Source organism: Arabidopsis thaliana (genome assembly GCF_000001735.4).
Source record: "Arabidopsis thaliana chromosome 1 sequence".
NCBI lineage: Eukaryota > Viridiplantae > Streptophyta > Magnoliopsida > Brassicales > Brassicaceae > Arabidopsis > Arabidopsis thaliana.
Genome location: NC_003070.9, coordinates 15,063,134 through 15,086,045, shown reverse-complemented (window position 1 = coordinate 15,086,045; position 22,912 = coordinate 15,063,134). Strand labels below are relative to the sequence as shown.

At 41.4% G+C, this 22,912-nt stretch overlaps 1 protein-coding gene and 2 pseudogenes across 3 annotated transcripts; 2 read left to right on the top strand and 1 right to left on the bottom strand.

Annotated features, from left to right (window-relative positions):
- Window positions 1-152: 152 nt before the first annotated feature.
- AT1G40104 (uncharacterized protein) lies at window positions 153-4,094 on the bottom strand (the record flags this gene model as incomplete). Its single annotated transcript, NM_001160924.1, has 22 exons — window positions 153-226; window positions 332-400; window positions 500-601; window positions 684-752; window positions 858-926; window positions 1,036-1,131; window positions 1,214-1,309; window positions 1,392-1,460; window positions 1,738-1,839; window positions 1,922-1,990; window positions 2,096-2,191; window positions 2,274-2,396; window positions 2,452-2,520; window positions 2,630-2,698; window positions 2,808-2,930; window positions 2,997-3,050; window positions 3,160-3,228; window positions 3,338-3,433; window positions 3,506-3,607; window positions 3,690-3,785; window positions 3,868-3,963; window positions 4,046-4,094. The coding sequence occupies 22 exons, from the start codon at window positions 4,092-4,094 to the stop codon at window positions 153-155; spliced, it is 1,857 nt and encodes a 618-aa protein (NP_001154396.1).
- Window positions 4,095-4,689: 595 nt separating this feature from the next.
- Window positions 4,690-7,512, top strand: AT1G40103 (annotated as a pseudogene; the record flags this gene model as incomplete). The annotated part of the gene is made up of 1 exon: window positions 4,690-7,512.
- Window positions 7,513-9,549: 2,037 nt separating this feature from the next.
- On the top strand, window positions 9,550-22,503 carry AT1G40101 (annotated as a pseudogene; the record flags this gene model as incomplete). Its single annotated transcript has 1 exon — window positions 9,550-22,503.
- Between the last annotated feature and the right edge of the window lie 409 nt (window positions 22,504-22,912).

Below are 22,912 nucleotides of genomic sequence, written 5' to 3'. Positions count from 1 at the left end.
AAGCTTTCATGGTGTAGCCAAAGTCCATATGAGTCTTTGGCTTTGTGTCTTCTAACAAGGATACAATTCTTACGCCTTTAAGATCCGGTTGCGGTTTAAGTTCTTATACTCAATCATACATATGATATCAAGTCTTATTCGACTCCAAAACACTAACCACCCTTCTTCTTGCTTCTCAAAGCTTTCATGGTGTAGCCAAAGTCCAGATGAGTCTTTGGCTTTGTGTCTTCTAAGAAGGATACAATTCTTACGCCTTTAAGATCCGGTTGCGGTTTAAGTTCTTATACTCAATCATACACATGACATCAAGTCATATTCGACTAACACTAACCAAACTTTTTCTTGCTTCTCAAATCTTTCATGGTGTAGCCAAAGTCCATATGAGTCTTTGGCTTTGTGTCTTCTAACAAGGATACAATTCTTACGCCTTTAAGATCCGGTTGCGGTTTAAGTTCTTATACTCAATCATACACATGACATCAAGTCATATTCGACTCACAGTAACCAACCTTTTTATTTCTTCTCAAAGCTTTCATGGTGTATCCAAAGTCCATATGAGTCTTTGGCTTTGTGTCTTCTAACAAGGATACAATTCTTACGCCTTTAAGATCCGGTTGCGGTTAATGTTCTTATACTCAATCATATACATGACATCAAGTCATATTCGACTCCAAAACACTAACCAACCTTCTTCTTGCTTCTCAAAGCTTTCATGGTGTAGCCAAAGTCCATATGAGTCTTTGGCTTTGTGTCTTCTAACATGGATACAATTCTTACACCTTTAAGATCCGGTTGCGGTTTAAGTTCTTATACTCAATCATACACATGACATCAAGTCATACTCGACTAACACTAACCAACCTTTTTATTGCTTCTCAAAGCTTTCATGGTGTAGCCAAAGTCCATATGAGTCTTTGGCTTTGTGTCTTCTAACAAGGATACAAATATTACGCCTTTAAGATCCGCTTGCGGTATAAGTTCTTATACTCAATCATACACATGACATCAAGTCATATTCGACTCCAAAACACTAACCACCCTTCCTCTTGCTTCTCAAAGCTTTCATGGTGTAGCCAAAGTCCATATGAGTCTTTGGCTTTGTGTCTTCTAACAAGGATACAATTCTTACGCCTTTAAGATCCGGTTGCGGTTTAAGTTTTTATACTCAATCATACATATGATACCAAGTCATATTCGACTCCAAAACACTAACCAACCTTCTTCTTTCTTCTCCAAGCTTTCATGGTGTAGCCAAAGTCCATATGAGTCTTTGGCTTTGTGTCTTCTAACAAGGATACAATTCTTACGCCTTTAAGATCCGGTTGCGGTTTATGTTCTTATACTCAATCATACACATGACATCAAGTCATATTTGACTCCAAGACACTAACCAACCTTCTTCTTGCTTCTCAAAGCTTTCATGGTGTAAACAAAGTCCATATGAGTCTTTGGCTTTCTGTCTTCTAACATGGATACAATTCTTACACCTTTAAGATCCGGTTGCGGTTTAAGTTCTTATACTCAATCATACACATGACATCAAGTCATATTCGACTCCAAAAAACTAACCAACCTTCTTCTAGCTTCTAAAAGCTTTCATGGTGTAGCCAAAGTCCATATGAGTCTTTGGCTTTGTGTCTTCTAACAAGGATACAATTCTTACGCCTTTAAGATCCGGTTGCGGTTTAAGTTCTTATACTCAATCATACACATGACATCAAGTCATATTCGACTAACAGTAACCAACCTTTTTATTTCTTCTCAAAGCTTTCATGGTGTATCCAAAGTCCATATGAGTCTTTGGCTTTGTGTCTTCTAACAAGGATACAATTCTTACGCCTTTAAGATCCGGTTGCGGTTAATGTTCTTATACTCAATCATATACATGACATCAAGTCATATTCGACTCCAAAACACTAACCAACCTTCTTGTTGCTTCTCAAAGCTTTCATGGTGTAGCCAAAGTCCATATGAGTCTTTGGCTTTGTGTCTTCTAACATGGATACAATTCTTACAGCTTTAAGATCCGGTTGCGGTTTAAGTTCTTATACTCAATCATACACATGACATCAAGTCATACTCGACTAACACTAACCAACCTTTTTATTGCTTCTCAAAGCTTTCATGGTGTAGCCAAAGTCCATATGAGTCTTTGGCTTTGTGTCTTCTAACAAGGATACAATTCTTACGCCTTTAAGATTCGGTTGCGGTTAATGTTCTTATACTCAATCATATACATGACATCAAGTCATATTCGACTCCAAAACACTAACAAACCTTCTTCTTGCTTCTCAAAGCTTTCATGGTGTAGCCAAAGTCCATATGAGTCTTTGGCTTTGTGTCTTCTAACAAGGAAACACTACTTAGGCTTATAACATCGGGTTGCGGTTTAAGTTCTGATACTCAATCATTCACATGAGGTCAAGTCATATTCGACTCCAAAACACTAACCAACCTTCCTCTTGCTTCTCAAAGCTTTCATGGTGTAGACAAAGTACATATGAGTCTTTGGCTTTCTGTCTTCTAACAAGGATAGAATTATTACGTCTTTAAGATCCGGTTGCGGTTTAAGTTCTTATACTCAATCATACACATGACATCAAGTCATATTCGACTCCAAAACACAAACCAACCTTCCTCTTGCTTTTCAAAGCTTTCATGGTGTAGCCAAAGTCCATCTGAGTCTTTGGCTTTGTGTCTTCTAACAAGGATACAATTTTTACGCCTTTAAGATCCGGTTGCGGTTTAAGTTCTTATACTAAATCATACACATGACATCAAGTCATATTCGACTCCAAAACACTAACCAACCTTCTTCTTGCTTCTCAAAGCTTTCATGATGTAGCAAAAGTCCATATGAGTCTTTTGCTTTGTGTCTTCTAACAAGGATACAATTCTTACACCTTTAAGATCCGGTTGCGGTTTAAGTTCTTATACTCAATCATACACATGACATCAAGTCATATTCGACTAACACTAATCAAACTTTTTCTTACTTCTCAAAGCTCTCATGGTGTAGCCAAAGTACATATGAGTCTTTGGCTTTGTGTCTTCTAACAAGGATACAATTTTCACGCCTTTAAGATCTGGTTGCGGTTTAAGTTCTTATACTAAATCATACACATGACATCAAGTCATATTCGACTCCAAGACACTAACCAACCTTCTTCTTGCTTCTCAAAGCTTTCATGGTGTAGCCAAAGTCCATATGAGTCTTTGGCTTTGTGTCTTCTAACAAGGATACAATTCTTACGCCTTTAAGATCCGGTTGCGGTATAAGTTCTTATACTCAATCATACACATGACATCAAGTCATATTCGACTCCAAAACAATAACCACCCTTCCTCTTGCTTCTCAAAGCTTTCATGGTGTAGCCAAAGTCCATATGAGTCTTTGGCTTTGTGTCTTCTAACAAGGATACAATTCTTACGCCTTTAAGATCCGGTTGCGGTTTAAGTTCTTATACTCAATCATACACATGACATCAAGTCATATTCGACTCACAGTAACCAACCTTTTTATTTCTTCTCAAAGCTTTCATGGTGTATCCAAAGTCCATATGAGTCTTTGGCTTTGTGTCTTCTAACAAGGATACAATTCTTACGCCTTTAAGATCCGGTTGCGGTTAATGTTCTTATACTCAATCATATACATGACATCAAGTCATATTCGACTCCAAAACACTAACCAACCTTCTTCTTGCTTCTCAAAGCTTTCATGGTGTAGCCAAAGTCCATATGAGTCTTTGGCTTTGTGTCTTCTAACAAGGATACAATTCTTACACCTTTAAGATCCGGTTGCGGTTTATATTCTTATACTCAATCATACACATGACATTAAGTCATATTCGACTCCAAAACACTAACCAACCTTCTTCTTGCTTCTCCAAGCTTTCATGGTGTAGCCAAAGTCCATATGAGTCTTTGGCTTTGTGTCTTCTAACAAGGATACAATTCTTACGCCTTTAAGATCCGGTTGTGGTTTATGTTCTTATACTCAATCATACACATGACATCAAGTCATATTTGACTCCAAAACACTAACCAATCTTCTTCTTGCTTCTCAAAGCTTTCATGGTGTAGCCAAAATCCATATGATTCTTTGGCTTTCTGTATTCTAACAAGGATACAATTCTTACGCCTGTGTTAGAGATGTATTGAGAGTGTTTAGACAACACTTATACTCATTTTCTCCCAAAAGAGGCTAAAACTAACAAAAAATTCCTTAGAAGCAGTAAATAGCTTTGTTAGTGTTTTTATGGTCAAAATGTTTCACAATCCAATGTATTTGACTAATTATAAGAGGGGAATATTAGGCAGAAGGGTACTTTTTTGTATTTCAATTATGCAATGGAGCACTTGGAAGGGAGTAGGCACTTTTTTAAGTTTTTTTACCATAAGCCCCTCCAAAGTAGCTTAACCATAGTTAATTTCATGTGGTTGAGGAATTAAATAATATTTTAACAGTCTTTCTGAAGTAAAACGAACCGACCAAACCTTCATCTCTTTGACCTAAGCGTGAAATTATTCCGGCGAATCCTTCATAATTCTAACAGTCTTTGTTGAAATTAACCTCTGTTTCGTCGGTTAGCAATCCTTAATTCCTTGCCCACTAAATCAGACTCATTTCCTAGTTTGCAATCTGACATTGAAATCCTTCGATATTACTTTTCACTCCTTTCAGAAAAAATGACAGGTAATCGACTATGTTTTTCTTTGTTCTTTTACCAGTAACAGTTATCTGAACGTTTAATCCATTATTGTTCCAAAATTTCCTCACAAATCGTCCCTTTGATTTCAGGCGCAGTTGAAGATGATACAAATGACCTCGACACTCGTCTCCCTCCACGGCTTTTCGTAACTGACCGTTACCCTGATGCTCGTCTCAATATCTACTCCAGACCCGACATTCTCACTGAAATATGTGACGTCTTGAAAGGTACCAAGGAGATGGAAACCATCTTAGACTCTTGTTTTGGGTCTCTGTTTAGTTTAAGGGTTAGCGAATGTCCAATCTCCGGCAAACTAGTTCATGCTTTGTTTTGTAGACAGTTAGTTACAAAGCAGAAATACAAAATGTTGACTGTTTTTGGTGGACAGCCTCTTAGATTCTCTTTAGTTGGTTTGGTTCTGTAACTGGTTTGCCGTGTGGTGAATTTCCTGAGGAGTATGAACCTGACTTCTTCCCTAGACGTGAGAATGGGACGAATGATTATTGGGATGTTTTGATTGGGGAAGATAAGAATGCAACTCTAGCTGATGTTTCCTCTAAGTTCCAAGCTTTAAAAGGGATTGAGAACCCTTTAAAACTCCCCATGGCTCTTCTTTTGATTGTAGATGGAGTCCTTATTGCTAATAACCAGACTCATCGTCCAACTTTCAAGTATGTTAAGATGTTAGAGGACATTGACTCATTCCTGGTTTTCCCATGGGGGAGAGAATCTTTTTTGAAGACTATTCAGATGATGAGGCCTGTTAGAAACAAACCTTCAATGGCTGATTCTAAAAGAAAAAGGTCTCGTCCTGGAATCAAGCTAGAAGATCCCATCCAACAATTCACAAATCAGATGCAACAGCAAAGTATAGCTATTTATGGCTTTCCCTTAGCCCTGTAGATTCTTGCTTATAGGAACATTTCTGGTCTACTAGACAAAATTCTTGGTTTTGCAGATGAGAGAACCTTTTTGGAATGGCATTCAATTGGGATACCGAAAAACAATCTTACGATCAACAATGTTCATCTCCTTGAACGTGTACCTGATGTAAGAAACTGTAATCATTGTCGCTGTACCTTTTATTTCATGTGCTTTCTTGACTTTTTTTAGTAGGTCTGATTTTCTGAGGCTGTGTCTTCAGATGACTGTTATCCTTATGATGTCTGTAAACACCAATGAGGATGGTTGGGGTGAGTGGGATGATGAAGTGAGAGAAAGAAGGTTCTTTATTTGATTGAACAGATAAGCAAATGCCATAATTTCACTAAAAATGAGTGGCCTGGCGGTTATGCTGATCTACCGCTCATTTCTGTCAATGAAAAGGAGCCTGTAGTACAACACAAGAAACATATAGTTACCAGGAAAAAGAATCTTTTGCTAACTTCTTCTTCTAAAGGAACTCCATTAAAAACAAAAGTTAGTACATCCACGCGAGGCAGGAAGCGTAAGTTAGAATTGGTTGATGATGATGAAGCAGAAGATAATAATGATGAAGCAGCAGATAAGGCTGATGAAGCAGAAGACATTAAATTGTGGGTGAAGTCTCAGTTGTCTTCTATAAGACATGAATTTGCGGAGAGTGTTAAGAAGTTAAGATCTCAGAATCTAAATCTCCTGAAAAATATCAGGCTCCTGCAATCTTACAGGTCCAGACCGTCTACTCGTCATCCATTCAAGAAAGTACGGTTCCAAACAAACCTCTCCACAGTCTCTCAATCTCCTGTCAACACTGGTGTAGAGGCGACAAACATCACAACTCCCCCTTCACCACCATTCACTTCATTGGAAGAGGGGGTCAGTGTTTTATCTGATTCATTACATGCTGGAGGCGAAACAGTCTAAGAAAATTCTGATAATATTGTTGATGATCAGTTATGGCAAAAGATATCCATGGAGACACGCAAAGATTCAGTTTGTTCCGCACAGAAGCATCTGGTAATTGTTATGAAGTCCTTTCATATTTTGTTCCCCACATAATGTTGGTCATATATTCTGTGCATGTTCCTTTTCAGGATGAAACTCCATCAGTTATATTACCCAAGTTTATATCTACTGATAGCACCGAGCTCCCTCCCTCTGATCAACCAGTCTATGACACTGAGTCTAAATCTAGAGACGAGGGAAATTTTTCAATATCGGTTTCAAGTCCATAATATGTAACTATTATATACCTAACTACATTTGCATTTTACCTTAGCATCTTCCTTCTCCTCTACCTCCTGCTGTTTTCGATACCGCAAAGAAACCATCTCCTAATGATGTTACCGAGGTTTTCTTCGACCTCCTTCTGTTTTCATTTTACTTTGAGTTTCTTAGAATGGATGCTACTCATATGCTAATGTTATACATCTTCTATCTTATCTAGGAGATTAAGAGTTCGGACTTGTCCTTGGCTGAAAATGTAGATACATTGCTTGACACAGTGTGCAAGGATATAAGTTCTTCAGTTGTTGCACCCGATGAGGTCAGGAAAGAGAGTCTTGAATTGATAGAATGGGAACCACCCATGAACCCACATGTAACATTATCATCCATTATCCACGTGGACTACTGATATGTTTATAATTTGCATGTTTTACACATCCTTTTATAACCATTTTGAGTCTAGTTTCATCCATCTTTCATAGCATTGACCATCATTTTTGTACATTTTGCATCTTTAGTCGAGTCTAGCAGTAGTCTTGCATACATTCTGCATTCTGAAGTTCTTTCAGGTGTTTTGGAGCTATTGGTGCTCAGAAAGAGGAAAATCAGAACAGAAAGTCACACTTCCACCAACATACTCGATAACCAGTAGCAGCGAGGGAAGTAGTCAGCTCAGCAGTCCATCCAGACACTTCTACTCAATCGCAGAGGAGACCAGGCAGTCCATTCTGCTAGATATACTCGATCGGAGAGGAGAGTAGGCAGTCCATTCTGCAATTCTACTCTATCGCAGAGGCGACCAGGCAGTCCACTTTGCCAATCGGCAGTTATACTCAATCGCAGAGGAGAAGAACCAGTCCATCCTGACAGCTGACACACATACTCGATCACAGAGGCCAAGAAGCAGCCAAGGCCATTCCGTCAATCAACCTACTCGACCACTACCTCGACCCTCTAATGAATCCGCACTCAACCAGATAACCTGATCATCGGAAAGAGAAGAGAAGAGAAGGCCCATTCGAAGCCGATTCGAAGCCCATCAGGAAGCCCACTTTAAGCCGACACTCTTAATCACGCCGTCCATGGGCCGTTAAGTGGGCCTGAAGCCCGCTTTCTTATCTTAGTATAAATAAGTCTCTAAGGGTTTCGCCCTGAGACATGCACTTTTAGAGACACGAATTTCGCACTATTATTCAGCAGCCGCTTTTCATTCCTGCAACTTTGTATTTTGATTTTTCTTCTAAGTTATTCAGATTTTGCTTTCATTTGCTTGTTCATCTTTATTTCATTCCCTTTAATATTTTTAGTATGCACTCTTCAATCGTTTCTATGTTATTGTCTTTAAGCATGTTGTCTAAGTAGTGATTAGGATTTCTGAGGATGGGACAGAGTAGTTGTGGAACCCCTGATTGAATCTGTTGGTTAAGTGTAGATTTATTGAATCCCTTCTGGATTAGTTGTGTTTACTGCTTATTCTTTTCTGATCAACTAGAATCCGATCCTAGACGTTCCAGCGCCCAGAAGGCGTTTAATGGAACGTTGGATCTACTAATTCCAGTGATAATCGTCTCTATCCCAAGGGATTGGCCGTTTAGAGCGGTTATTAGCTTTAAGAGTCGGTTCTTATTGTTTGCTTAGTTAGAGATCGCTAATGAGAATTAGGTCAGTGTCTAGCTATGCTTGAGGATTTCTATCACGGGAGTGAATTAATCTATTGTTGAACCTCTTGTCTAGGGATAGCTTAATTGAGATTTGTTAACCAACTGAATTGATTAGGGAGACTACACTATTCGATCACCCCATCCTTAGGAATTTCTCATCCATTTGATTTCTCTGTTTACTTACATGCTTCATTCACTTGCTATTGAATTTTAGTATTTTCTGTTTTCATCCATTCTACTCGATCACACCAGTCTACTAACAGTGAGACTGCGTGATAGAGTAAACTGGTCCATTTCTGCATTTTGACTCTCTGTCATCCTGTTGTACTCGATCACAGGGTCCCTTTTGGCAGTCGACCTTGCGATCGAGTATATCAGTCATTTCTGTGACTTTTTACTGTTTTCTGCATCAACACTAGGACTGTTAGAAAACCAACCAAATTCTGCTTGGCTTGACTTAGCAACTTCTGATTATATCTCATATGTCTGCATCAAACCCACTTGGATTGACACCTAAAATAGTACAACGACAGGATAGTGTTTTAGGATTAATTGACCGTAAAAACCTATTATCAATTTGGTGTCGTTGCCAATTGGGTGTTTTCTTTGCTATATTTGAGATTTTCGGAAACGTTAAGAGCAAGTTCTTTTGTTACAAGGTTACTGACTTTGTGTATTTTTCTCTGTTTGTGTGTATCAGGTACTCACATTCACCAGCTTCCCTGGACCAGTCTCTCATATGTCTGCATCAAACCCATTTGGATTGACACCTAACATACTACAACGACAGGATAATGTTTTAGGATTAATTGACCGTAAAAACCTATTATCAATTTGGCGCCGTTGCCAATTGGGTATTTTCTTTGCTATATTTGAGATTTTTGGAAACGTTAAGATCAAGTTCTTTTGTTACAAGGTTACTGACTTCGTGTCTTTTTATCTGTTTGTGTGTTTCAGGTACTCACATTCACAAGCTTCCCTGGACCAGTCTCTGATTGGTCTGTTCAAGCTGTGCTGATACCTGTTGTATGCCAACACTGTCACAAGAACATCAGAACCTCTTCTTCAACGACAACATCGACCGCATCGCTCGCTCTCTAAGAGAACAGACACATACAAATACGATGGCTGACGTTGTAGATGAGCAAGAACTGCCCAACAACATTGGCGTTGGCGACTTCCCACACAACCATAACCTGCGTCATGGCATTGTCCCTCCGCCGGTTCAGAACAACAATTTGGAGATCAAGAGCGGTCTCATTGCTATGGTTCAGGGGAACAAATTTCACGGACTACCAATGGAAGACCCACTCAATCACCTGGACGAGTTTGAATGGCTCTGCAGCCTAACAAAAATTAATGAAGTTAGTGAAGATGGTTTCAAGCTTCGCCTGTTCCCGTTTTCATTTGGAGACAAAGCCCATCTGTGGGAGAAGACGCTACTGATAAGTGTGTATTTTGCATGTTTTGAGCATCCATTTGTCATCACTTTAGCATCATATCATAACTGTTTTATACCATTTCTCATCATTTGTCATTACTTTACATCTTTAGGATAGGTTTGCATGAATGTTGCATATTTGTGTTGATTTCAGGTGATTTGGAGCTGTTGACGAGCTAACTGGAAGAAGCGGACCTGATCATGACAAACCATTCGACCCAGAGGTCGAGTAGAAGCTTCAAGATCTCAAGACACCACTCGACCCCCAGGTCGAGTAGAAGACATCACCACTTCACCTCACCACTCGACCACGAGGTCGAGCGTCTCCATCACCTGACCATCACTCGATCACATCACTCGACCCCGAGATCGAGTGTTTTCACCACCATTACCTGATCATCACTCGACCTCATCACTCTACCTGGAAGTCGAGTATCACCTTCACCACCACTCGACTACACCCTCGATGGCAAGCTTCAGAGTCTGTTTCATTCCGCACTCAACCAGACACTCGAGCACAAGGAAGAAAAGAAGACTCCAGCTATTCACTCGACCTCCCACTCGACCACTTGGGACGAGTACAATTCTTAATCCGTCCCAATACTTCGTCGTTTTGAGTATTAGGGTTTCGAAATATTTGGCTATAAGTAGCATGTACTTCACATTTTCGCAGACAAGTTTTTATCTAGTTTTATTCCGCAGACCCTGTGTTCTAGACCTTTTGTAATCCAGATTTCTCTTTATCTATTCAGTATTCAGTATTCAGCATTTGTTCTTGATTTTGTTTACTGTTGTTCATTCTGTTATCATCCTGCTGTTACACTGTTGTTATCATGTTTTCAACTTGTTCAACGTTAATGCTTTCTGTTATGATGTCTAAGTAGTGAATAGGTTTCTGAGGATAGGTTAGAGTAGTCTAGAATTCTCAGTATGCTAGGTGATTGAGTATTGATTGATAGATCCCTTCTGGATTAGTTGTTCTTAATGCCTATTACTTTCTAATCAACTAGAATTTGAGCCCAGACATTTCTGCGCCCAAAAGGTGTTCGATGAAATGTCTGAACCACTAATTCCAGAGATTCGTGACCCTGTACCAAGGTATTGGTTGCAGGGAGCGTTTTGGCTTTAACTTGTTGATTCGTAATGCCTGTTAGGTTAGCTCTCGTCAATGGTGATTGAGTCTGGGACTAGGTTAACTTGAGGGTCTCTGTTGCGGTGGCACTTAGATTTGGTTAATGAACTTGTTGTCTAGGGTCAATTTATTGAGCATGTCAATCACCTGTAAACTGAGGAAACGAAACTACTCAATTACCCCATCCTCGGGAATTCTTTATCTGATTGAATGGCCCTGCCAACATTAGTGCTGGAGATGCACCACGTGATCACCGTCAGAGGAAAGGAATTGCACCTCCTGCTATCCTGAACAACAACTTCGAGATTAAGAGTGGTCTCATCTCGATGATTCAGGGGAACAAATTCCATGGTCTGCCAATGGAGGATCCACTCGACCACCTTGATGAATTCGATAGGCTCTGCAACCTGACAAAGATCAATGGTGTCAGTGAAGACGGATTCAAGCTCCGTTTGTTTCCATTCTCCTTGGGCGACAAATCACACATCTGGGAGAAGAATCTGCTCCATGACTCAATCACCACCTGGGATGATTGTAAGAAGGCTTTTCTATCAAAGTTCTTCTCCAATGCCAGAACGGCAAGACTCAGAAATGAGATTTCTGGTTTCTCACAGAAGACTGGTGAAAGCTTCTGTGAAGCATGGGAGCGTTTCAAGGGTTACACCAACCAATGCCCTCATCATGGCTTTACTAAAGCCTCTCTACTCAGCACTCTCTACAGAGGAGTCCTACCACGCATCAGAATGCTTCTGGATGCCGCCAGCAATGGAAATTTCCAGAACTTCCAACTAGGGAGGAACCAAAAACAGTCACTGAGGACAGTGAAGGTCAAGATGGGGAGGATCAAGCTGAAAAACCACTCGAGCAACCACTCGAGCAACCACTCGAGCAACCACTCGAGCTGCCACTCGACCATGTTACTCGACCAACAACTCGACCTATCTTCCCATCAACATCATCAACTGCTCCAAAACCAGTTGCCGTCAAGAACAAAGAAAAGGTCTTTGTCCCTCCTCCTTACAAACCACAGCTTCCATTTCCTGGCCGTCACAAGAAAGCGTTAGCAGACAAGTATAGAGCTATATTTGCCAAGAACATCAAGGAGGTTGAGTTGCGGATACCTCTTGTTGACGCTCTAGCGCTAATCCCAGACTCTCATAAGTTTCTAACAGACTTGATCGTGGAGAGAATTGAAGAAGTGCAAGGGATGGTGGTATTGAGTCATGAATGCAGTGTTATCATACAGAAGAAGATCATTCCTAAGAAGCTTAGTGATCCTGGTTCATTCACTCTACCATGCTCTTTAGGTCCATTGGCTTTCAACAGATGCCTATGTGATTTAGGAGCTTCAGTCTGTCTCATGCCGCTCTCTGTCGCCAAAAGATTGGGGTTCACTCAATACAAATCCTGCAATATATCTCTCATTCTAGCTGACAGATCAGTAAGGATCCCTCATGATTTGCTCGAAAACCTCCCAATCAGGATCGGAGCTGTGGAGATACCAACTGACTTTGTAGTCCTGGAGATGGGTGAAGAGCCCAAGGACCCTTTGATTCTAGGGAGACCTTTCTTAGCAACTGTAGGAGCTATGATTGATGTCAAGAAAGGGAAGATTGATCTAAACCTTGGCAAAGACTTTAGGATGACCTTTGATGTCAAGGACGCGATGAAGAAGCCTACCATAGAAGGGCAACTCTTTTGGATCGAAGAAATAGATCAGTTAGCTGATGAATTACTGGAAGAGCTGGCAGAAGAAGATCATCTTAACAGTGCTTTAACCAAAAGTGGTGAAGATGGGTTTCTGCATTTGTAAACATTGGGATACCAGAAGCTGTTAGACTCCCATAAAGCGATGGAAGAATCAGAACCCTTTGAGGAATTGAATGGACCAGCAACGGAGGTAATGGTAATGAGCGAAGAAGGGTCAACACGAGTTCAACCTGCACTCTCGAGGACATACTCGACCAGCCACTCGACCTTGTCTGCCAACGAATCTGGGGAGCCGATCATTCCAACTTCAAATGACTGGTCTGAACTCAAGGCACCGAAGGTTGATCTCAAACCACTTCCTAAAGGTCTAAGGTACGCATTCCTTGGTCCAAACTCTACTTACCATGTGATCATTAATGCTGAGTTAAATGATGATGAAGTGAACCTGCTATTATCTGAGCTTAGAAAGTATAGGAGAGCAATTGGTTATTCATTATCCGACATTAAGGGAATTTCACCTAGTTTATGCAACCATAGGATCCACCTTGAAAACGAATCCTATTCTAGCATTGAACCACAGAGGAGGTTAAATCCCAATTTGAAAGAAGTAGTGAAAAAAGAAATTTTGAAACTTCTTGATGCTGGTGTCATCTACCCTATCTCTGATAGTACTTGGGTTTCTCCAGTGCATTGCGTCCCTAAAAAGGGTGGAATGACTGTTGTCAAAAATGAAAAGGATGAACTGATCCCTACTAGAACTATAACTGGTCATAGAATGTGCATTGATTATAGGAAGTTAAATGCTGCATCTAGGAAAGATCATTTTCCTTTACCATTCATTGACCATATGCTTGAACGTTTAACTAATCATCCATACTATTGCTTTCTTGATGGATATAGTGGTTTCTTTCAAATACCAATTCACCCTAATGATCAAGAAAAAACCACTTTCACATGTCCTTACGGAACTTTTGCTTATAAGAGAATGTCATTTGGTTTAGGCAATGCTCCTGCAATATTTCAGAGGTGTATGACCTCTATATTTTCGGATTTAATCGAGGAGATGGTGGAGGTTTTCATGGACGATTTTTCGGTCTATGGCCCCTCTTTCTCCTCATGTTTGTTGAATCTTGGCAGGGTATTGACAAGGTGCGAAGAGACGAATCTTATTCTCAATTGGGAAAAGTGTCATTTCATGGTGAAGAAAGGCATAGTGTTGGGTCACAAGATATCAGACAAGGGTATAGAGGTTGACAAAGGAAAAATTGAAGTGATGATGCAGTTGCAGCCACCAAAAACGGTGAAGGACATCAGAAGTTTCCTTGGTCATGCTGGATTTTACTGAAGATTTATTAAAGACTTCTCCAAGATAGCCAGGCCGTTAACCAGACTATTGTGCAAGGAAACCGAATTTGAATTTGATGAGGACTGCCTCAAATCCTTTCACACCATCAAGGATGCTTTGGTATCTGCCCCTGTTGTTCGAGCGCCTAATTGGGACTATCCATTTGAGATCATGTGTGATGCATCAGATTACGCAGTAGGAGCTGTTTTAGGCCAGAAAATAGACAAGAAGCTTCATGTCATATATTACGCCAGCCGAACGTTGGATGAAGCTCAAGGAAGATATGCAACAACTGAGAAGGAGCTTTTAGCTGTTGTATTCGCATTTGAGAAATTCAGAAGCTATTTGGTTGGATCAAAGGACACTGTCTATACAGACCATGCAGCTTTGAGGCATCTGTATGCCAAGAAGGATACTAAACCAAAACTGTTGAGATGGATACTTTTATTGCAAGAGTTTGACATGGAGATAGTAGATAAGAAAGGCATTTAAAATGGTGCAGCTGACCATCTGTCAAGGATGAGAATTGAAGAACCCCTTCCGATAGACGATTCAATGCCAGAAGAGCAACTCATGGTTGTAGAGTTCTTTGGAAGGAGCTACAGTGGGAAAGAGTTCCACCAACTGAATGCTGTTGAAGGAGAATCTCCATGGTATGCCGATCACGTCAATTACTTGGCATGGGGAGTAGAGCCTCCCAACCTGACAAGTTATGAAAGGAAGAAGTTTTTCAGAGACATAAACCATTACTACAGGGATGAGCCTTATCTTTACACTCTCTGTAAAGATAAGATCTATCTACAGGAGATGTGTCTCAGAAGATGAAGTGGAAGGCATCATGCTGCATTGCTATGGCTCAGCATATGGTGGTCACTTCGCGACATTCAAGACAGTGTTCAAGATTCTTCAAGCAGGCTTTTGGTGGCCAACAATGTTTAAGGACGCTCAGGAGTTTGTTTCAAAGTGTGATTCATGCCAGAGAAAAGGCAACATCAGTAGAAGAAATGAAATGCCTCAGAATCCAATCTTGGAAGTTGAGATCTTTGATGTATGGGGGATTGATTTTATGGGTCCATTCCCATCTTCATACGGTAACAAGTATATATTGGTCGCCGTAGACTACGTATCAAAGTGGGTCGAAGCTATTGTTAGTCCTACCAACGATGCAAAAGTTGTGCTGAAGCTGTTCAAGACCATAATCTTCCCAAGATTTGGAGTTCCCAGGGTAGTAATCAGTGATGGCGGGAAGCATTTCATCAACAAGGTTTTTGAGAACCTCTTGAAGAAGCATGGAGTAAAGCACAAGGTCGCCACTCCCTATCATCCACAGACAAGCGGGCAGGTTGAGATCTCCAATAGGGAGATAAAAACAATTCTGGAAAAGACTGTTGGGATTACAAGGAAAGACTGGTCTGCAAAGCTAGATGATGCATTATGGGCTTACAGGACAGCCTTCAAGACCCCCATTGGTACAACTCCTTTCAATCTTCTCTATGGAAAATCATGTCACCTACCTGTTGAGCTCGAGTACAACTGCTGAGGATAAGCGATTGATCCAACTCAGTAACCTCGATGAGATCCCTCTAGAAGCTTATGAGAGCTCTAAAATCTACAAGGAGAGAACCAAGCTTTTCCATGACAAGAAGATCATCCCTAAGGATTTCCAGGTTGGTGATCAGGTGCTGCTGTTCAACTCTCGCTTGAAACTCTTTCCAAAAAAGCCCCTTCTGTATCACTGAGGTCCATCCCTATGGAGCAGTCACTATAGCTGGTAAAAGTGGAGACTTCACAGTAAATGGTCAAAGGCTCAAAAAATACTTAGCGGATCAAATCCTTCCAGAGGTGACATCAGTTCATCTCCAGGACCTTCTTGATGATTAAAGGAGTAAAGGAGTCGAGCTAATGACTTTAAACAAGCTCACTTGGGAGGAAATCCCATGACTATCTCTGTAAATAAATTTTTCTTGTCTTGTTATTTTTGATTTGTTTTAGTTGTGTTTGTGGTTCGCAGAGACAAGGGAACAACGTGGAGATAGAGTAAAAATTCAAAACTTTTACTCTATAGAAGACCTGGAGATCGAGTATATAACCTGGTGGAGTACAAAATTTTGAAAGTTTCCTGTTGCATCTCGAGACCCGGAATTCGAGTACATCAGTCGAGTATACGTGATGTTTTAAATCCAAATTTTTTTTTTTTTTAAATAAAAAACATCACTATACTCGACCATCAGGAGCTACGGAGAATTCTTGCAGTTTACAGTAGATTTTCTGCAGATTTTCTCAGTCAACAGAGTGTGGACCACGCGCTGAGGATAAGCTGGAGAGAGAATCTAAAACTCAACCTCCACCACTCATTTTGAAACTTCACAAGACTTCACAAAATCCACACGACCTACCTCTTTTCATCTCACCACCGACACTCCAATTTCTCTACACCACGAATCGCCGTCCAAAGAGTCACTCGATCTAGATCAATTCACTCGACCTCCAAGAACCACTCGACCTCTGCGCCGCCGTCACCAACCCATTTCTTCTGTCACTCGACCTCTGAGAACCACTCGACCTCCGCGCCACCGTCACCAGTTCATTTCCAACGTCACTCGACCATCCCTGCGCCGCTGTAATCGAGTACTCCTCCTCGTTCACCGTCAAAGTCTCCGGGACCACTCGATTACGACAAAGCTACTCGACCTCGAGTATTCACTCGACCTTTTGTTCTTGAAAGCAATAGAGCCCTGAAGCACAATAAGAGTGATTACTCGACCTCTAGGCTTCACCGGCTGAACTCAACCTCCACGACTCACTCGACCTCCGGGAGCAGACTCACTCGAATTCAAGAACACTTACTCGACCCAATTCGTCTAAGAGGAACTCAAAAACAGCTCAGGTTACTCGAGTACTGTATTGTACTCGACCAATAGGGTGTATTTCATCGCCTATTGGTTACAAATTTTGGTTTCACTGTTATCTTTGAGACTAACCTATTGACATTTGAGCTTTGAGTTCTAAATTTCTACAGGAGAATCATGAGTAATTAAAGTGGCAGTTCTTCTGTTGATCCTGACTACAACATGGAAGAAACAAAGACGTCGTCTTCAAGGCCAGAGAGAGAACAGAGAGAATATGATAGTTTCAGGAGAAAGGCTGAGATAGCCCGAGGGAAGAGAGCGATAACAGAGAGGTATGAGCTTATAGATGAGGATCCGGAAGACGTGTACATGCCTGAGCATACTCGCAGAGCCACCAAGCTTCTGCACAAAACCGATGTATTGCCTGCTGAGGAATATATTAGGCTCTTCAAGCTGAATGAGTTCTGTAGTACGAGGTATCCTTGCTCGACCACACTTGCACAGCTCGGATTGTTGGAGGATGTTCAGCACCTGTACTAGAGTTGTCATCTGGACACTCTGATGGCTTATCCGTATGTAGCATACAAAGATGAGACAATTCAATTCCTTTCCACGCTGCAAGTGGAGCTCTACCAAGGTATGACCTCTGATGAGTTGGATTGTGAAGGATTGGGATTCTTGAAATTCTCTGTGTATGGTCATGAGTATAGGTTATCAATCAAGCGCTTGGAAGGATTGTTTGGTTTCCCTAGTTAAACGGGAACTAAGCCCAAGTATGACAGAGAAGAGTTGAAAGACTTGTGGATCACCATTGGCAGCTCTGTACCGCTGAATTCTTCCAGGTCAAAGAGCAATCAGATACGCACCCCTGTCATCAGGTACTTCCAGCGTTCTATAGCCAATGTACTCTACTCCCGAGAGATCATAGGGACGGTTACTAACTCTTATATGGAGATGATCGCAATGGCTCTCAAGGGAACTCTTTGCCAAACTAAGAATGGCATGTCTCTCCAAGGTGAAATCAATGACACACCTCTCTCTGTACTTCTTCTGATCCATCTGTGTGGATACAAGAGCTGGGCTGTCAGCAATAACCATAAGAGAGCACGAGGCGCTCTATGCATAGGTGGTGTTGTGACACCGATTCTGATCGCTTGTGGAGTCCCTATCACTTCTAATGGACTCGAGCCGCGAGCAATGGATATCGAGCACCTACGTCACTGCGAATTCCTGGAGTTTGCAATGGTTGACGACTTGCACCGGTTCAGGTTTGAGCACTCTACGGATAGGAGAGCTAGCATCCTTCTCCCTAGCCCTGAGGTTACATGGATAATAGAAGGAGATAACATTGATTTTCGTCCTGAGGTTGGACGCCTCTACTATGAGAACGCTCAACCATTGGATGAGGATGATCTTCTAGAAGAAACTGCTTCGGATGGGATGGTTGAAGACAGAGCAGTGGAGTTCGACACTAGCATGTATCACTTTGGTGAATGTACCTCCAGCGAGGGAGAGCAAGAGCTTGAGTGAAGCTCATAAGAACAACAGTAAACTGCAGAAGTGGTGCAAGAAGCAGGACAAGCTGCTCGCCAAGTGTTTCAAGACTATCAAGTTTCTAACAGATAAGCTGAGTTGTTCCTCCTCCACCACTGCTATTCCACAGGGACAGCCTCCTCTGGAGATGCCATCGAGGAGATTTGATGAGCCTGAGCACAAGCCTGAGCTTAGCGAGCAGAGAGTCTCACATGTCCCGGCCAGGCATTCGTCATTCGAGTCCCGGGACCACAAGAGAAGAAGGAAGGCGACACTCACTCGATCCAGCAGCAGATCATGTCTCATTCACTCGAGGAGATCACTCGACCGCGGTGCTGGCCGCAACAGAAGGAGAGAGGTCGAGTACCCTTAGAGCGGTGCTGGCCGCCACACAACTGATGAGGTCGAATACCCACCTGCTGGAGCTGATACAAAACAAGGCGGTTCGTCTATGGCCTGAGAGCAATCTCAGGCAGCCATTAACGAACAACTACGTTCATTCTTCGACTGAGGTAAGCGCCTCACTTCACCATTGTATTATATCATCTGTTGTGATTTGTTTCTTCATTTTGTTCCTGTGAATGGATTTGTCCTGAGTACACTCTTCCAAGTTTATTCGCACAGTGGACTGTGTGATTTAAGTTTGGGGGAGGGCTCAGGAAGTGTGTGTTGCATTGTATATATTCTTGAGTCTGCATTTATCTAAGGCATAGAAAAACCAAAAAATTTGAAAAATTTCAGAAAATCATTTCACAAAAAAAAGAGTGTTCATGTAGTTGCATTACATTTAAGATCGAGTCTAGAGTGTTTCATTTAGGATTGTTGCATATGCATAGGGGATAATGATGAGATAGCCTTGTAAGCATTTTGGTTCACCGGATAAACTCAGTGTCCTCGTTGCTAGTTGTCTGTTGCGTAGCCAATGAATTTGAAATAAAACTGAACCATGCCTAGATTGCTCTACTCGACCACACTGTCATGATTTGATACCATTCCCTATCATTTTGAACCTGAATCTGATCTTTAATTATCATGTCTGCATCAAATTTGAACTCATGGATACCCTAAAATACTTGGATTTTCTTATTCATTTTGATCACTCTTGTTAATCCAAGTAGCTGACTCTCCTTATTAGAGCAATTAACCCAAACCCAAACCTAGACTTTCTTTCAAGCCCTATATCACTTGTGAGTGTTTGTGAGGTCTTACCGATTAAGCTTGGTAGAAAGTGTTAGGTTCGTAACGACAGAGATAGTGTCTCATGTAGTTCTAGTTCGCATTTTTCGGACTAGATAGGACTAGGTGGGCGCTTATACTTTGGGTTGGGATGTGTTTAAAAAAAAAAAAAAAGGGTTGATTTATTGATAAGAAAAGGTAAAAGACTCTACGTGAAGTAAGCTAAAGAAGCAAAAAAAGTCTAATAAAGGTTTTGGGATTTGTAAAGAAAAGAAAGAGTTCTTGTTAGCTATTGAAGATGGGCAAAAGCCCTTGATTTTAGAATGTTAAAAACAGGAACCTTAGTTGTTAAAGAAATCCAAATCTGCTAGATGTATCAAAGTGTTGAGAAAGCTTCTCCTAGAGTTAAGAGAAAAGAAAAGATTGATTAGAAAAAGGGCTTAAAAGATTCATGAATGCAAAGGGTAGAGTTAAATTCTTATATTGGGATTGGAGATGGAATTACCATTAGAGCTTCATTTGATATACTCTAGGTAGATGGGATCTTATCTCTGTATGGATAGCTTGGGACTTACCTTTAGCATTCTATTAAAGCTTAATCATTTTTTGAGAGATCCCCTGTTACAGAAGCCTATTCTCTAAGGGACCATCTTTGTCTCTTGACCTTTTACCTTAGCCAAATGAGTTCATTGATGATGCATTGCTTGATTCACGTTCCAGAACTAATGATTGTTAAAGGGATTGGTAGATTTGAAAACATGTGTAGGTCGAGCATATGAGTCGGATTGATTGATAATGAGGCATGGCTAACATTTTTAAGTAGAATTCGATCTTGCAGCTTAGAACTTTCAACTTGGACATTGATTTCATCTGGTTTATCTAGTGCTTTGGCTCTGAGTCCCCGCTTTCAAACCTCACCTCCAGGTTGTTCTTGATTGTTTGCTTGAGGGCAAGCAAAGACTAAGTTTGGGGGAGTTGATAAGTGTGTATTTTATATGTTTTGAGCATCCATTTGTCATCACTTTAGCATCATATCATCACTGTTTTATACCATTTCTCATCATTTGTCATCACTTTACATGTTTAGGAAAGGTTTGCATGCATGTTGCATATTTGTGTTGATTTCAGGTGATTTGGAGCTGTTGACGAGCTAACTGGAAGAAGCGGACCTGATCATGACAAACCACTCGACCCAGAGGTCGAGTAGAAGCTTCAAGATCTCAAGAGACCACTCGACCCCGAGGTCGAGTAGAAGACATCACCACTTCACCTCACCACTCGACCACGAGGTCGAGCGTCTCCATCACCTGACCATCACTCGATCACATCACTCGACCCCGAGGTCGAGTGTTTTCACCACCATTACCTGATCATCACTCGACCTCATCACTATACCTGGAAGTCGAGTATCACCTTCACCACCACTCGACTACACCCTCGATGGCAAGCTTCAGAGTCTTCTTCATTCCGCTCTCAACCAGACACTCGAGCACAAGGAAGAAAAGAAGACTCCAGCTATTCACTCGACCTCGCACTCGACCACTTGGGTCGAGTACAGTTCTTAATCCGTCCCAATACTTCGTTGTTTTGAGTATTAGGGTTTCGGAATATTTGGCTATAAGTAGCATGTACTTCACATTTTCGCAGACAAGTTTTTCTCTAGTTTTATTCCGCAGACCTTGTGTTCTAGACCTTTTGTAATCCGGATTTCTCTTTATCTATTCAGTATTCAGTATTCAGCATTTGTTCTTGATTTTGTTTACTGTTGTTCATTCTCTTATCATCCTGCTGTTACACTGTTGTTATCATGTTTTCAACTTGTTCAAGCGCCGGACAAAGGGAAAGAATGTCTTGAGAGGCGATCTCAACAACGCACCACCAGTAATGCCTCTGTTGATCCATCTGTGTGGATATAGGAAGTGGGCGTTATGCATGGGCGGCGTTGTGACGCCAATTCTGGAAGCTTGTGGAGTACCACTCAAGGAACCAGGGTTAGCACCGAGGATGATGGACTTGGATCATTTGCGCTAATGTGAGTTCTTGGAGTTTGACATGGTTGGCGACTTCCACGGCTATAGGTTCGAGCATTCATCGATTAGAATCGCCAACATTCTTCTCCCCTACATTGACGCTACAAGGATTCTCGAGGGCAGGAACATTAACTTCAAGCCTGCGCTTGAAGATCTTTATTTCGAGGGCAGTCCGCCAACTGAGGAGATCAGTCACACCGAAGGAGCTACAACAGAAGATGTTGATGAGACAGATGATATAGATGAGGCGGACTTTGACACGAGCATGTATCATTTAAGTGAGCATATACCTCCAACGAGGGAAAGGAAGAGTTTGAGCGAAGCTCACAGGAACAACAGCAAGCTGTAGAAGTGGTGCAAGAAACAGGATAAGTTACTCGCCAAGTGCCTCAGGGCTATCACGTTTCTGAAGAACAAGATCAGCTGCTCCTCTTCCACTACAGCTATTCCGCAGGGACAGCTCCCTCAGGACATGCTTTCGAGGAGATATGACGTGCCTGAGCCTAGAGAGTAGGAGATTCTGCATGTTCCCGCAAGGCATTCATCATTCGAGCCTCATGAATCTAGGAGGAAGAAGAGGACCACACTCACTCGATCTAGCAGCAGGAGCAGACGACTTCTGCAGTCTCGTACTTTACGCGACCGCGGTGCTGGCCGCAGCAGAAGGAGAGAGGTCGAGTACCCTCAGAGCGGTGCTGGCCGCCACACAACTGATGAGGTCGAATACCCACCTGCTGGAGCTGATACAGAACAAGGCGGTTCGTCTATGGCCTGAGAGCAATCACAGGCAGCCATTAACGAGCAACTACGTTCATTCTTCGACTGAGGTAAGCGCCTCACTTCACCATTGTATTATATCATCTGTTGTGATTTGTTTCTTCATTTTGTTCCTGTGAATGGATTTGTCCTAAGTACACTCTTCCAAGTTTATTCGCACAGTGGACTGTGTGATTTAAGTTTGGGGGAGGGCTCAGGAAGTGTGTGTTTCATTGTATATATTCTTGAGTCTGCATTTATCTAAGGCATAGAAAAACCAAAAAATTTGAAAAATTTCAGAAAATCATTTCACAAAAAAAAGAGTGTTCATGTAGTTGCATTACATTTAAGATCGAGTCTAGAGTGTTTCATTTAGGATTGTTGCATATGCATAGGGGATAATGATGAGATAGCCTTGT